This window comes from Solanum lycopersicum, chromosome 1 (assembly GCF_036512215.1).
Source record: "Solanum lycopersicum chromosome 1, SLM_r2.1".
NCBI lineage: Eukaryota > Viridiplantae > Streptophyta > Magnoliopsida > Solanales > Solanaceae > Solanum > Solanum lycopersicum.
The window spans coordinates 77332473-77348410 of record NC_090800.1 but is presented as its reverse complement, the minus strand read 5'-3'; the positions used below and the strand labels follow the sequence as shown (position 1 = coordinate 77348410).

Sequence of the window (15938 nt, the reverse complement as noted above, 5' to 3'; positions counted from 1 at the left end):
GCGTCACATAATTGAGACCAAGGAGTAATAAATAGCAGTATGTCCTGCATTCTACCACCTCGCATGCATGATCCACTAATATCAAACAGTCAGGATCGTTTGATTGAGTATATTTATAACTACTCAATCGGTCATTCTCAGCATTGGACATTTTTTGACTCTTAATGTAAATTTTAAATTGTAATCTTGAATTATAAATGTAACTAATGTTATTTAGTAGGTGGATATTTATTAAAGATTTATTTTTTAATTATTAGTTGATTTTATATTTTTGAGTCATTAAGGGGGGAGAGAGGTTGGCAATTTCAGGTAAGCATAGATAATGCTCCAGTTTCTTCAACTTTAATTGAATAGTACTTTTGTAGGTTGTAGTGTATTGAAACGATTGTTTCTTCCTTAATCATAGATTTCAAATTCAAGTCTGGTGTATGGAGAAAATCTTGTTGGAAGCGCCACCCCTGAATTGGTCCTACATAGCATGATCTAGATTTAGTCGAAACACCAATAAGAACTTCAGACACCGAATTAAAAATAAAAAAAGAATTAAATAATATTATTTTATGCTTATATTATTATAATAGTATTCCTCTTAGAAGAGAAACATGAATCTCTCTTTCTCTCTCTATATATAGAGAGAGAAAATTTAAGCAAAGATTTGAATAAATAAAGTTTGCACAAAATAATATTGCGGATTCTTTTGTGAATGTTCAATGTGGATCATCATCATCATATTATATATATATATATATATATATATATATCTTATTCACGCGAACCTATAAAGATGGTCAATGATAGTTAAAAGCAATAATCTATATATTTATTTCAATTTGATGAGATTCAATCATGTGATTAGTTGTGTCTTACTAATATTATCTTATAGACGATATTTGTTGTGTATTATTCTAGTCATCTAAACAAATGTGTTTTGCACACGTATTTCACATTTATATAGTTTAGACATCATATGAACATATAGAGAACAACTACATTTTATTTTTTAGAACTATTTTTGTATACTAATTTTTTATAAGTTATAACACAATAGATGACGTTCTTGTATTGGCTCTCTCATTTGACTTCTCAATTGACTGTATACTTAAATCACAAATGATTATTTGACTTTCCATAGTTAACTGAGAATTTTTTTTTTTTTACAAAAAATTAAAAATAAAAATTAAAGAATATATTCTATCTGTGAAATTATATATATAATCACATGTTTATCTTATACCCAATAAAGATATAGTTTATATATTTGTAAACAATTTTAAATCTATTAAACCAAGCATGATTCTTTTAAGGAAAAAAAACAACACCATATTATCACATATATAGGGACAATATGATAATATGAAAAATTATTGGCAAAAGTTATTAAAAGAAGATGAAAGATATAAATAATTAATATAATAACTATGAAAATTCATAATATTATAGCTAAAGAATTAATGTGAATTAGATGAATTTCTAATGAATTTTATACTTACATGAATATATAGGTCATTTAATTAATGTTGCTATTTTTTTAATAGTTATTAGATTTTAATTTAGTGCTAGGACTGAATGAAAATGTTTATATTTCAATATTAATGAATATAAAATTTAATTTTTTGATGATAAATTTTAAATAATTCATATATATTTACACATTTTCACATATGCTCTGATATTTTTTTTAAAAGAAAAAAATCGGAATATTTTAAAATAACATATTTGAAGTTAAGAAATCTTTTTAACTTGATAATATATTCCTGACATATATAAATACCTAACCAAATATATAGGATAGATAGACTCGCATTAACGGAAATATAATCTCAGAAAAATTAGGTATTAAATAATAATAGTAAAAATTAAACTAATACAAACTTCAGATCGCGTTATTTCAAGTCATATGAACTTTTCATAGTAGAAAATACTAAAATATTAAGAAATAGTAAATCAGTAAAACTAAAGGACAACGTTTATATAGTAATAACTATTTTGATGCAAACTTTTTGATAATCTAAATCACATAAGAAGCATTTATGAATAAAGTCATTCTTTTGTTAGGAGCATAAAAAAAACAAATCGCTAATTCTCTAACTCTTGAGAAGTTTAATAAATTTGGAATAAGATATCCAGAAGCATATATCTACATCATAAGAGAAATTATAAACATAAGAAAATCAATTTAGACGACATCATGTTAACTTCATATATTGAAATAGTATATGCTAAGCGAAAAAATAATGATTATATCTCAGAAGTAGTTTTATTAAGTACTCGAGGTTAAGAAATAGTGGTATCTTATCTCCGCTTAACTTCGAACTCACTCAACAATAAACCACACGAAATTTTTTTAAAACGCAAGGAGAGGCGTCGAATATTTAAAAAAATATGGTTGAAAAATAAGAGGGATCCCCTCTATTTATAGTCAACAAACAACTGCTTTTTGTATCTAATCTGAAAAATCTTAACGTTTTTGAGAAGTCACAACCCTTTGATAAAGTCACAATAACTTAGTGAAAAAGTCACAATTCTTTAAAAAAGTCACAACTCATCGAAAAAGTCACAACCTATAATTAAGAATATTATATATATATATATATATATATATATATATATATATATATGAGATTTTTTGTATTAGAAATTCTCAAATCATGTCTTTTTGAAATTTCTTAGCTACATGAAAATGCATGTTTTCACAATGAACGATGATTTCATCTCATAATTTCATATTGCGATATAAAATCGCAAGTCCAAACAGAAATATTAATAGGAAACTTGGTCCACATGATGTAGATATGATTTGACATTTGCTAAAGTCTTAAATTTTTCTCATTATGAATATTTTTTTATGTCATTTAAATCTTACACTTGTTAATTTTATATTTAATTAAGAAGAAATTTCTTGAGCCAAAGAGCAGAACGTTTTGGATATCTGTTTAAATTATGATTGTAATCAACATAATTAAGACCAAATCTTTGAGTATATCCTGAACTCCATTCGAAATTATCCAAAAATGACCACGCAAAGTACCCCTTTACATCAACACCCTTCCTGTTAATGACAAATAAAATTAAACATTAAAACATGAATGCATTAATCTCTATATGAATATACATATTTCAAATATTAGTATTAGCATAAAAGAAAGGAAAAGATAAACTATAATTAGAGCTGTCAAAAAGAATCGTTTCAAACTCATCCACCGCAAGTCTCGCGGGCCAATGAATTTGAAGAGCTAGCCGGGCCGGGCCTTCATTTGGTAGGGTCTTAAAATGTTCAACCTAGCTCAATCCTAGAAGGGCCGAGGGCTGAGCGGACTAGCGTATTTTGACGATTCTAATTACAATTAATTAAATTAAGAAGATAATTAATTACTTACTTAAGGGCTGCTTTAAGGGCCAACAAATGGCGACGTAAGAAATCCACTCTTTGCAAGTCATTCACTCCTTTCTCAACCATTGTAACATTTGCATCACTCATACCTTTTTATGACCAAAAAAAAAAAAATTAAATTTCTACAAAAAAAAATAATTCTGTAATTAATTAATCATAGTTGTAGAAAAATATTTATTATCATACCATTCTCTGTTATGTAAATTTTTGGATTATTGTACTTTTCTTTTGTATAGACAAGAACTTCTAAAATTCCTCTTGGGACAACATGGAAAACTGCCGATCCTGTCTGTATCCAAGAAAAATTTTTAAAAAAATCACTTTATATTATTAAAAAGATTAATCGTTGAAGAAAAATAATTATAATAATTAAGATTAAGAGTATAAGAACATGCCGGTTCACCAATAAGCTTTCCATTTCTTTCCACTACAAAAGAAAAGAAAAACAAAAGATGAAGTGTTAATAGTTTTGTGACTAAAATATCATCACGTTCGGTTTTATTTTTTTAGAATTAAACGATATGAACTTTGATTAATATTTCAAGCTATATTTTCATCATATTAATATATATAAAGAATTGCAACTTATGAGTATTTTTCATATAGCTTTCAAAACATTTGTATTTTAAATAGAAGATGTTAGAATTATTTTAATTCGAGTTAGTTCCAAAAATTAGTGTGAAGTGAATTATCACTACGTTAGAAATTATCTTTAAGGGCTGTTAATTAATGAAAATAGTTTAATTACCGTTAAATATGTATTTTAGCGATAATTAGCACTCTTTATATATTGGATCTGATGACAATTAACTAGTATAAGTAAAGAGTTTACCCCTCTTTATTAATGTGTATATATTTATTATCGCTAAAAAATATTTTTATTGTAGTCTGTGATGTAAAAATGATTACATCCGTTAGTCTAATATACACTAATTCATTCCAAAAGAGTATATTTTTTTTATATCATATATCAATATACAATAAGAATATAAGATAACAATAGTTATCGACTATTTGTTTCAATTTCTAAAATAATAATAATAATAATAATAATAATAATCAATTAATTACCTGTTTGATTTACTTGAAAATCTGATAGGTAGCTAATATTTTCTTTATTTGGAGTAACATTAAGATTTGCTGCATACATTGTTGTATAGTAATTTAGTCCTATGAAATCAGAGGAACCCTTCACCATCTCAGCTTCTTCTATTGTGAATTTTGGTAAACGATTTCCCACGATTTTGCACATAATTTCTGGATAATTACCATATATTAATGGATGTATAAACCTGAAATGTAATTTATCGATGTCACGCTTCATTTTGAACTATTGAAATTCATAATTCGATTTATTTTTATCTATATGGAGATTGTACTTACCATCCGAGCGAGAAGTCGATGGCTCGTTGTGTTGCGTCTATATCTTTCATCCTCTTGGAATAGGGCTCGAACCAACTAGCCACTAGTACTATCCCAATCTCCCCTTTCTGCGATACCTATATATAAAAATTATATTTTGATCATATATAAAATAGTTTTTCAGATGGTAAAAAAATAGAATAATCTCCAATTATGATGATACATATATATATATATATATATTTCTTTTATGATAGAAATGACTAAATTAAGAATATTCATAATTCAATATTTAGGAAAGAACCAAACAACAATTAAATATATTCATTATTTTACTCTGCCTCAAAACAAAAGTTGTCTTTCTATATTAAGAAATAATTTAACTTTAAGCTTCTCATTTATCCTCATATAATGATTTATAGTCAAACTAGTTTCAGACCGTAATTTTAGAGGGTTTTTTTCGGTTTTCCACCAAATATCCAGAGCATACTTTGGAGCTCCGACTAAATCTGAATCGCGCATTACAGAGCCTATTCAGAGGTGACTCTCTCATTCCGTATCTAGAGTTAGAACACGAAACACCTGGTTACGGGTGAAGCAGTTCTACTACGCACCACAACCTATATTGGTTTTGGAGGTTTTTCTTGATTGTACGTACCGTCCAATCAAACAGTACTATATAAATTGAGACAGAGCGAATACCTGATATTTGTCTCTGTATAATTTGGCTGTTTGTGCATGAGCAAGCAGCAAATGATGGGCAACTATGTAAGGCTCAGTGGAAGAGTTACCAGCAAAACAAGCAGTGGTCCTCCAAGAAGAGCATCTCATAGGAGGAAAAATACCAATGTCATAACCAGTAATTGCATAGCCACTTGGTTCATTTATTGTGGTCCAAAGTTTAACTCTATCACCAAATTCTTTGAAACACAATTCTGCATAATCTTGAAAATCATAACTACAACAAAAATGTTTTCTATACATTAACAAAAACATGAGAAAAATTGCTCAAAAAAATTGTTTTACACTTACATAATTTGTGTGTTTAGAAAGCCAAGATACTCATCTTCAAGGACTTGGGATAGATCCCAATGGAATAGGGTAACCATAGGTTGTATACCTGGATGAATTTTTAAATATAATGTTACGTATTTTTATCCTCGATCGAAATAAGGAAAATAAAATATTAAAAGATAATTAACCTTTAGCTAGGAGCTCATTGATAAGATTATTATAGAAGGCAATGCCTTGTTTATTTACTCCTCTACAAAGCTTCCCATCTGAGATAACATAGTAAAACATAAGTATATAGCTTTTAAATAATATTAAATAAAATAGATAAGTATAAGAATATTACTGATATTATAAATGTCATGATTTTGTGTGTATAAAAATATTAATATCATAATTTATTATGTATAAAAATGATATTGAATAAAATTTATAAATAATATATTATATAAGAATAATATTAAATAAAATATTAACTATGTATACAAGATAACATGCAATTTTTTTATAAGATGTATTTTTCTTGTAACTTAGTTTATGTTTTTCACTTAAATTACCCATAATGACCTTAGCTTCACAAAAGGCATAAAACGCGTTTCTTTACGCGATTTATAGTCTTTTTCATTTTGATTTTTGAGTTTTCGTAGAGGTAAAGGTGTGTCAACTTAATATAACACTATCAAAAAATTATAATTTCTTTCATTGAAATTTTTCAATGAAAAATGCTTAGCTGTTCGAATAGATATTTTGATTAAAATAGTGAATGGAAAAAAAATATTGTCATATGAATAAAGGGTAAATTAATTAAATTGATCATTTTATTAATAGTTTCTTAAGTATTGTGTAAAATAAAAAGTGATCAGTTATTATGAGATGGGAGAGTGATACATATAACCTTTTATCGTATCTAATACTATTAAAAAATTATTTTATATATAAATAGAATTCATATAATGTCCCCCCACCCCAACCCGATGTCGTTGAATCAAATATCTTTGACTTTTCGATGTATTGTGTTAAATAAATATTATGTTTGAATGACTTCTATTGTTCTCTATTGTTACATAATGTCACACATCAATAATTTGAATGATAAATCAATATCAGTATAATAAAAGAGATATTTAATGATAATATACTTTTAAAGCAAGTACTATCTACTGTCGCAAATATATTTAGCAACAATTGAGTTAATGTCAGTGAATTTAGAGTTGCTAAATCCTTTAGCCATATTTATATAAATTGTTAGGTTGCATATGTCATATTTATTATTACTCCTAAATATATTATAACCGATAATTATATTATTGTCTTAAAATTCTTTGTTTGTTGCAATGCGTTCTTTGATAGTATTATTTATTTGTGGAGGAACTATAGCCCTCAATCATAATTAACCTTTGTGGCATAACATAACCTTTTGTGGAGCTGACCTCTAATTATGACAATTTACGAATTGAATAAAAGAAAAAAAATCAGATTTTTTAATTGTAAAATCGAAAATATCTTACATAAAAATATAAAACTAACAGAAGAGTAGTCTTACATGGTAAAACTCTTGACCAAGATATGGAAAATCTGAAACCATTCAATCCTTCAAATTTCATTAGCTTTATATCATCCTAATTAGGAACATTGAAGAAAAGTGTAGATGTGTAATAATTAGAAATTAAGAACCATAGGCCAATTAAATATTTCAATTTTTTTTTTACTTTTCATAATATATAGAAGTACTTGATATATACATTAAATTAAAATACCTTGTAACGATGGTAAAAATCAATCGCTACGTCACCATTACTATGGTCAGCTATCCTTTCTACAAAATTAAACATCACATAAATCGTAAAAATAAAAAATAAAAATATTTTCCATAAAAAATATTTTTGTTTACTAATCGCCATTACCAGGATGGTTGTGGGTAAAGGAATCCCAAATACTAGGACCTCTACCATCTTCAGTAGCTGCTCCTTCATACTGTAAAGTGTAAATCAAAAATAAAATATTTGAAACCTCGTTTGATTCGATACAAAGTTTAAGAACGGGATACATAAATTTGTGATTTAAAATATGTTGTAGACATTTTATACGATTATGTAATCAATATGCATAAAAGTAAAATTAAAACGTTTACGGTTAAATTCTTTTAGGATATATAGAAACATAAAATTCTCGGATAAATTAAAAAGAAAAGTGTGTTTGATAAATTAAAATTGAGGGAACAAGAATAATTATAGAAAAACCTGATAAGCAGCAGAGGAAGATCCAAAAATGAAATCTGATGGAAAACTGGTTTTATTAAATGGGATTGAGACATTATTATAATAATAATAATAATAATAATTAGGCACAGAAGAACTTATAATTGGTAAAAAAATCCCAATTAAGAGAAGTAAAGAGATCTGAATTAGTAATCCCATGGCTTAATTAGAGTATTCTTTAAGAATTCCATATTAAGTCCATTATATAGTAGATTGTACCTAAAAAATTCTAATTTTTTTCGTTTTCTTTTAACAATTTTGACAACGTCAAATTATTATTATTATTTTTGTTTTAAAACAAGTAAAAAATGGACAGACTTGCCGTCTATTTGGATTAGAAAGGAATCTTCATAGTAAAATTTTAACTAATTTTCCTAAAAGATTTATAGCCAGTCTGATCCCTTGCCGTCCTCTTTATTATACACACAAGCAAATTCAAGATTTGAAAAAATTTGATATATTAATATTAAAGCTAAAAATAAGTTTTTACTTGGGCCTGAACTATGGTCGTGGATCTAATAACTTGTATCATTGGTACAAATTACAATTTTATAATATTATGAGGTCACTATTAATTATATTTAGTTTTTGTCAATTTCTCAAGGTATATATAAATGATTTCTTTCGAAGTTAACGGATGCACGTGTACCCCTACAATACTATGTGGGTCTTCCTCTGAGTAAGCAATTTTTTAATTCTTAATTATATATTTTTGCTTCGAGTCATGAAAATGAAATTAACTTTAATAGAAAAAAATGCAACAAGAAGGACCGAATATATGATTCCCCTTGACGATTTAGATCTTTTTTAGATATCATCTATTAAAAATGGAGCTTATGATTTACGATAATCCAAACTTTGAGCAATTGACTTTTTTAACCTTTGATGAATTATCGTAAATCAATCTAAAACCATATGAAACATTCAACCAAATTATTTCAAATTTCAAATTGAACTCCCCATTGATGTTTCAATTCTTTTGAGATATCACTAAATCGAAACAAATAATTAATTAACACTTTGAATATTCATTTTCTTCAACATTACATGTTGTTGTAAATCGATCCAAAAACCATAAAACCTCAACCAAATTGCTAGGCATTATATATTGTTACAACAACTTTATTTCTTCTCTTTTTATTACAAAGAGAACACCCCCTTAATTTATTCCATAATTAGTAGTTGCTACTTAACAAACAGATTAATACTGAATTTAAGGAGAATAAGCACACTTGATTAGATTCTACTCGTACATGATATTACAAATAATTTTATTTGAGAAGGAATTTCTTCATCCAAAGAGCAGAACGCTTAGGATATCTCTTGAGGTTATTTTTGTAATCTACAAAATTGATACCAAATCTCTGTGTGTATCCTGATCCCCATTCAAAATTGTCATAAAATGACCATGCAAAGAACCCCTTTACATGTACTCCCTCCCTGAAAATTAAATTAAAACACAAATAGTAATTTACTCAGATGTCAATCGACTTCGCTTCGATAAGAATATCAAGCATTGATATATAGGCCCAATGAGGAGTAAAGTGTGCTCCAAGTCCAAAAGGTCCAATATTTTTCGAGTTCAAACCAAAACCTTTAGTTATAATGAAAAATTTTCGTATCGATAAAAAAAAAAGCACTAACCTAAAAGCCCTATAAAGAGCCTTAATATGGCGTTGGTAGAAATCAACCCTCTGAGCATCATTAATACCCTTTGCAACATCATCAATATTGGATTCACCCATTCCTAGTAACCAATTTCAATTTAATTAGCAAGTACTATAATTAAGTATTAATTCAAACACATTAATTAGTTTATTATTCAACAGTTTCACTTACCACATTCTGTAATGTAAACAATTGGATTCTTGTAAAATTTCTTAATATAAACAAGAAGCTTATAAAGTCCCTTTGGAGCAACATAAAATATGCTCACACCAGTCTGCATCCAAATATCAAAAATTACTAATACTATCATAATTTATAACAACCTTTTAGAAAAAAAGTAATTGAATGAAATGTATATACTTACTGGATCACCAATTAACTTTCCGTTCAGCGATGCTACAAAAAAAAACATAAATTAATTAAATAATGCATAGTAATTAGTTACACATATTAAATGATGTCACGTAAACTGAGACGATATACAACTTACTTGTTTGATTGACTAGATTATCAGTTCCTGAACTAATATTGACAGTATTTGGTGGTTTAGAAATATGAGCTGCAAAATTAGAGGTGTAATAATTCAATCCTATAAAATCACATGAGTCTTTCACCAACATTGATTCTTTTGGGGTAAACTTTGGTAATCTCTTGCCAACAAGTTTTCTCATACTTGTTGGATAATCTCCATAAGTCAATGGGTGCATAAACCTGTCAACATAACAATAATAATAATATATTTCACTTTTTCTTTTTTTAGTTTATATAAGAAAAATAATATACTTACTACTTTAAATTAATTTTTTTTTAAAATTACCATCCAAGCATAAAATCAAGGGCTCTTATAGATGCTTTTATATCTTCTGGTTTGTTGGAGGCAGGCTCAAACCAATGTGACACTACAATTGTTCCTATTTGACCCTTTTGAATTGGCTACACACCAAATAAAAACAAAGTCAGTAATAATAATAATACTTAAAATAAGTCGATTCAAACAGAGTACCTTATATTTTTGCCTGTATAGTTTGGAAGCAGCAGCATGAGCAAGAAGTATGTTGTGTCCAGCTATATAAGGCTCAGTGCCAGAGTTACCGATTGTGCAATTATTGTTCATCCAGGCTGAACACCGCCCAGGTGCTAAAGAACCAGAATCATAACCCGTTGATGTAAAAATCCATGGCTCATTCATTGTTGCCCACAACTTCACTCTATCTCCAAAATTTTTGAAACAAATCTCCACAAAATCTACGTAATCATCTCTGTAAGCAGAGACGGATTCAGAATTTGAACATTTTATCTCTGTATTATTGGTTCAGAACATAGTAATTAATAGGGAAAAAGAATAAATATACCCCTGAACTATCGTAAATGGTATACAGATATATCCTCTTTCATATTTTACGGACATTGATTCCCCTGTCGTTAATACCTAGAGCATATATACCCTTTCTACTAATAGAAATACAATCTTATCCACCGATGGATAATATTGTGTCACGTGTCCATATTTAGTCTTCTGTTGGAGAGAATAACATATACGCTAAAATATGACAGAAGGTATCTGCATACCATTTACGATAGTTTAGAGGTATATTTATCATTTTTTCGTAAGTACTAATATATCAATATTTTTCTCACACACATATATTAAAAATACTGGATTCAGGTGAACGTGTGATACAATAATTATAGTTTGGAGTAGAGTACTTACACGACCTTAGGGCTTAGAAAGCCAAGATATTCATCTTCAAGGGCTTGAGGAAGATCCCAATGAAAAAGTGTCACGAGAGGTTTAATACCTAAAATTGCAATTTATAAACTTTAATTAATTTTTTATAATTCATTTTAATTTTGTAAATTAAGATATAGGGAGAAACAAGTAGAGTAGAAATTTATTTTTTTTTACCAAGGGCTACAATCTCATTTATGAGACTGTTGTAGTAGTCAATACCAGCTTGATTTATTCCCTTTTTAACCGAACCCTCTGGATAATAATATTAAACACAAAAAAAAATTAAAAATTAATTAATCAAATTATAATTAACAAAAGAATAAATAATATGAATACTAAATTATCTTACTTGGTAAAATTCTCGTCCATGCAATAGATATCCTGAAAGCATCCAGTCCTTCAAATTTTGCTAGTTTCACGTCCTCCTACATTTGTTTAATTTTTTGAAGTTAGAAATTAAAATTAAAAAAAAATCGTTTAATTTCTGTTTAACCAAATTAGTAATTAATTAGTAGTAGTATATACCTTGTAACGATGATAAAAGTCCAGAGCTATATCTCCATTGCTACGGTCCAATATTTTTTCTGCATATAATTCTCAATATTATCAGCTAGCGTTTAATTATAAATTTAATTAAGTTATAACTTGAAAAAAGAGTGAGAAACATTCTAAAAATTACTTAATTACTTGTAAGTGATGGATAAATTACTTAATTATATAACTTTAACATAACATAATTTCTGAAAATTTCTATAATTTGAATTAGTTAGAGAAATTCTTTTTTCCTTTTATCTCTTAATATTTGAATATCACCCCACTCTATAAAATATATTAGTACAATTTTGTTTGCTCAAAGGGATGAGGATTGTCCCAACCTTATAAAGAGTCTACCCATCTCATTAATCACCGATGTGGGACTTTTGTCATTCTTTAACACCCCACCTCACGCCCAGTGCTTAGCATATGGTGCGTGGGTAATTTTAATTTTGGGGACCCCAACATCGGGTGAGACAGGCCCTGCTCTGATACCATGTGAAATTAGGTCTTAGGCCTAACTCACACCTTAAAAGCTAGCTCAAAGGGAGGAGGATTGTTCAAGCCTTATAAAGAGTCTACTCATCTCATTAATCACTGATGTGGGGCTTTTGTCATTCTTTAACACATTTGCAAAGTGTCGAGCAAATGACCATATATCCATAAGCTATGAGAAATCAAAATTATTATAAATTAAAAAATAAAACATAATTAGCTTTTAATTTATTATAATTTCTGTACTTTATACGATTAATTAGTAGCTTAAATAGGATAATACATATATTGGATTCTAAATTTGACTTTAAATTTTAACTTTGACCTTCAATTTTCATAATGCACAAACAAGCACTTTAACTATCCAACTTTTAAATAAATAAACACATGAGTCCTATATGACACAATACACGTAAAACATCACATAGGATAAAAAATGACATGTAGAATAACATGTAAGACATGTGCATCTATTTATTTAACTTTATATAAGTTTAAGCGTCTATCTGTTCACGTTCAAAATTAAAGGACATAAATATAATTCAAATTCAAGTTAAAAAGGCATATTATCTATTATGCCGTTAAGTATACTGTTGCTTAAATATAGTGGGGCTGTAGTCAGAGGTCCCATATTTTCTACTAATAAATGAATATGTCCAAAGTATTAATTATCCTTTGTTGTATTGAGAGTAAGTGGGACCCAAGAGGGAACTAGATATGATTATTTTAACCAAACATTATTATTCCGTGTCAATCAATAATATTTTGAAAATTAAGAGATTCATCAATAATAATTCTATTATATTATATTAAGGTATTTAATAATATTTATTTACTTTATGAATAAATGAATAATTTTATGTTTAGTTTTTAATTTATTTTTATTATTAATAATAGTCATTTTTTTACTAGAATTTTTAAAATATTGTAATTATTATATTTCATAGCAAAATTATTCTTATATATATAGTTTTTAAGAAATGTGCAAAGTAATAATAGATAAGTATTATTGAACAGATAGATAACACATTTTTCATAACATTAAATTTAATAAAGTCAAAGGATAATTTAGTAATATTATTTTTATTATTTTTTATTTTTAAAAAAATATATCAAGTTAATAGTAAATAATTTTTATTGGATAATAGATAATTATTGTTCGACTTCAGTAATTATTTTTCAGGATGGAATTATGAATTATTTAGACTAGAATTTTTTTTTAAAAGGTCCTTTTTTTCTTGAGAAGCTTGACAAGTTGAATAAAATGAAAGTACTATGCCAATTGAAATTGTTTTCGAAAATGGAAATTTTATTTTATTTTATAATAATACGTGAAAAGATAAAAAAAAAAAAAACGTCAGTTGTAAATAAAGAAAATGAAGAAAAGAAAACAAACCATCACAAATAAATGTGTTGCCAAATGTTATCACTGATTCACTATATATCAAGATTTTTAAAAAAATTAATTATATGTATTTTTGTGTAAATCTCATGATGAAAGATTTGATTGAAAAATAATGCAAAGTTAGAAACTGAAATTGTTCAAACACCTACCATATTTGTAGTTCAAGCTTTTTAAATAAATAATTTTTGATAAAAAGTTAAAACTATTTAATTAACGTTATAAATAAACAGTAATATACTTCGTCTGACTTAACACTAGGAAATATGAAGGGAAAAAAACGAAATTAATAAAAATTAACGTTGAACAAGTACATTGTTGAATAATTTTTAATAAAATCGATGTGAGTTATTAACTGGCCCCTAGATCTTTACTCAATTGTTGCTTGATTTCTAAGGTGATTGAGCTAAGTCAACTCTCTTATATAATTATATTTGATTTTGATACGACTATTAGAAAAATAACGATTGATTAGTGAGTTTATTAAATCAAAAGTGATAACTAAAAATAAAAATAAGATAAGTAATTAAAGAACGAGGAAGGAATTAAATGAAAGACAAAAGGTTTATTATAAGAATTGATTAAGGATCAAATGACGCAGTCTTTAAAAATGGGATGAAAATGCATTAAAATTTAAAATTTAGCATCTGTTTTGATAATAAATTTTGAATTACATTTTGAAGATGTATTCTCAGATATTTGTTTGGTCATAAATGTGATTTTCAAGTTATCAAAAATCTGACTCAAATCGTTAACGACTTGTGGTAAGTATTTTTTTATCATTAATAAGATGTTTTGGATTTGAGTCTCATTGAATACAAAATCATCATTTTTAGAAAGCATTTTATCCGTTAATGTGATACTTCAGATGAGGGTCTGAATTAAATCAGACTTCAATAAAATTATCAGACACCCCAAATTTTGACTTAACAATTTATAGACGAAAAGAGAGTTTAAATAATGTAATCAATGTAAATAATTGTTATACCATCAGATTATTTTCCCATAATGTAATGAATAACATATTAATTTTTTAAAGTTTCCAAATCTCACATTTTAAAAAAGATTTACCTAAATATTTGTTTGGATAATCTAATGATATTTCTTTAAAAATTATTTAATATCAATTATGTATAGAATTTAAACACTAAAATTTATGTGTGTGTGAGAGAGAGGGGATATAAGAGTTAGAGACCAGGATGAGTGTGAACGAAAGTATCCACAATACTTGGTCCTTTGCCATCTTCATTCCATGCACCTTCATACTGTAAATTAACCCAAAAAAAAAATATTCTTTTTTATTAAATATGAATGAACATATTAAAAAGCAAAAGCAACCAAAAATTACACCAAAGTTAAAAAGTTAATTTTCTTTTTTATTGATGTTCGATATTCGTATTAGAATTTTAAATGCATACTACAATTGTATTAATTTGAAGGAAAACGTTCTATATCAATTATTTATCATGTCCAAAGCTTTAACATGATGGTAAAAAGGGTAAATTTATTACTTAGTTACTTAGGTGGAAAACATTATTCCCTATCTCCCTCCATCTTGTACATATTACCTCAAATATATACTTGTCAATGTACAAAATCGAAACACAGTTATTAAATTTTACCCATTTTATTCTTAAACTTAATTCTTTTCAAAAATATAAATATCCTAATGTTCCCAAAAGAAGAAACCCCCCATTACTAGTTTTATTTATTATTTCTTCGAAAAAACGTATAAATAACATTGATAGTAGACAAATAATATGAAATGGATCGGAGCGGAAGGAGAAAATTACCTGATAGGAAGAAGTGGAAGCTCCAAAAAGAAAATCAGGTGAAAATATGGTACGATTAAATGGATTAGATATAGTATGGCTTGGCACTTTTGCATTTGCAGCCTTAGAAAACTCAATCATAGACAAAAAATTGGCCAAAAATATCAAAAGGCTAATTGCCCAAAATGAACCTTGAAAAGCCATAGCCAATTATTATTATCTATATCTTTTCCCTTTCTTTGTAACCCTCTATATATAGTGTTCAATTTAATAATTTGAAGGCCAATAATAGACTAAGGGGCCGTCGGGTTGG

The 15938-nt window shown here is 27.1% G+C and overlaps 2 protein-coding genes across 2 annotated transcripts; both read right to left on the bottom strand.

The window, feature by feature from the left end:
* Positions 1–3445: 3445 nt before the first annotated feature.
* On the bottom strand, positions 3446–8296 carry LOC101255827 (furcatin hydrolase-like). Its single transcript, XM_069299744.1, has 11 exons — positions 8005–8296; positions 7669–7738; positions 7522–7580; positions 7308–7383; positions 5956–6033; positions 5786–5873; positions 5456–5711; positions 4775–4890; positions 4463–4683; positions 3787–3818; positions 3446–3680 (listed from the first exon to the last, which is right to left on the bottom strand). The coding sequence occupies exons 1-11, from the start codon at positions 8179–8181 to the stop codon at positions 3546–3548; spliced, it is 1308 nt and encodes a 435-aa protein (XP_069155845.1). The 5' UTR covers positions 8182–8296; the 3' UTR covers positions 3446–3545.
* Positions 8297–9128: 832 nt separating this feature from the next.
* LOC100191127 (beta-glucosidase 01) lies at positions 9129–15854 on the bottom strand. The gene is made up of 13 exons (NM_001247483.2): positions 15647–15854; positions 15049–15118; positions 11948–12006; positions 11772–11847; positions 11597–11674; positions 11402–11489; positions 10694–10949; positions 10508–10623; positions 10181–10401; positions 10055–10086; positions 9862–9964; positions 9667–9769; positions 9129–9462 (listed from the first exon to the last, which is right to left on the bottom strand). The coding sequence occupies exons 1-13, from the start codon at positions 15827–15829 to the stop codon at positions 9294–9296; spliced, it is 1554 nt and encodes a 517-aa protein (NP_001234412.1). The 5' UTR covers positions 15830–15854; the 3' UTR covers positions 9129–9293.
* Between the last annotated feature and the right edge of the window lie 84 nt (positions 15855–15938).

What these genes read in the sequence shown, in the direction of transcription:
- LOC101255827 (XM_069299744.1), bottom strand. Translation starts at nt 8,181, where the DNA reads ATGGGATTACTAATTCAGATCTCTTTACTTCTCTTAATTGGGATTTTT. An exon ending in TTGGTCAAGAGTTTTACCAT is followed by an intron (nt 6,034 to 7,307) that starts GTAAGACTACTC and finishes ATGTTATCTCAG; the next exon opens with ATGGGAAGCTTTGTAGAGGA. An exon ending in GAAAGCTTATTGGTGAACCG is followed by an intron (nt 3,681 to 3,786) that starts GCATGTTCTTAT and finishes TCTTGGATACAG; the next exon opens with ACAGGATCGGCAGTTTTCCA.
- LOC100191127 (NM_001247483.2), bottom strand. Translation starts at nt 15,829, where the DNA reads ATGGCTTTTCAAGGTTCATTTTGGGCAATTAGCCTTTTGATATTTTTG. An exon ending in ACTTTTATCATCGTTACAAG is followed by an intron (nt 11,848 to 11,947) that starts GTATATACTACT and finishes AAACAAATGTAG; the next exon opens with GAGGACGTGAAACTAGCAAA. An exon ending in TGTTTACATTACAGAATGTG is followed by an intron (nt 9,770 to 9,861) that starts GTAAGTGAAACT and finishes ATTGGTTACTAG; the next exon opens with GAATGGGTGAATCCAATATT.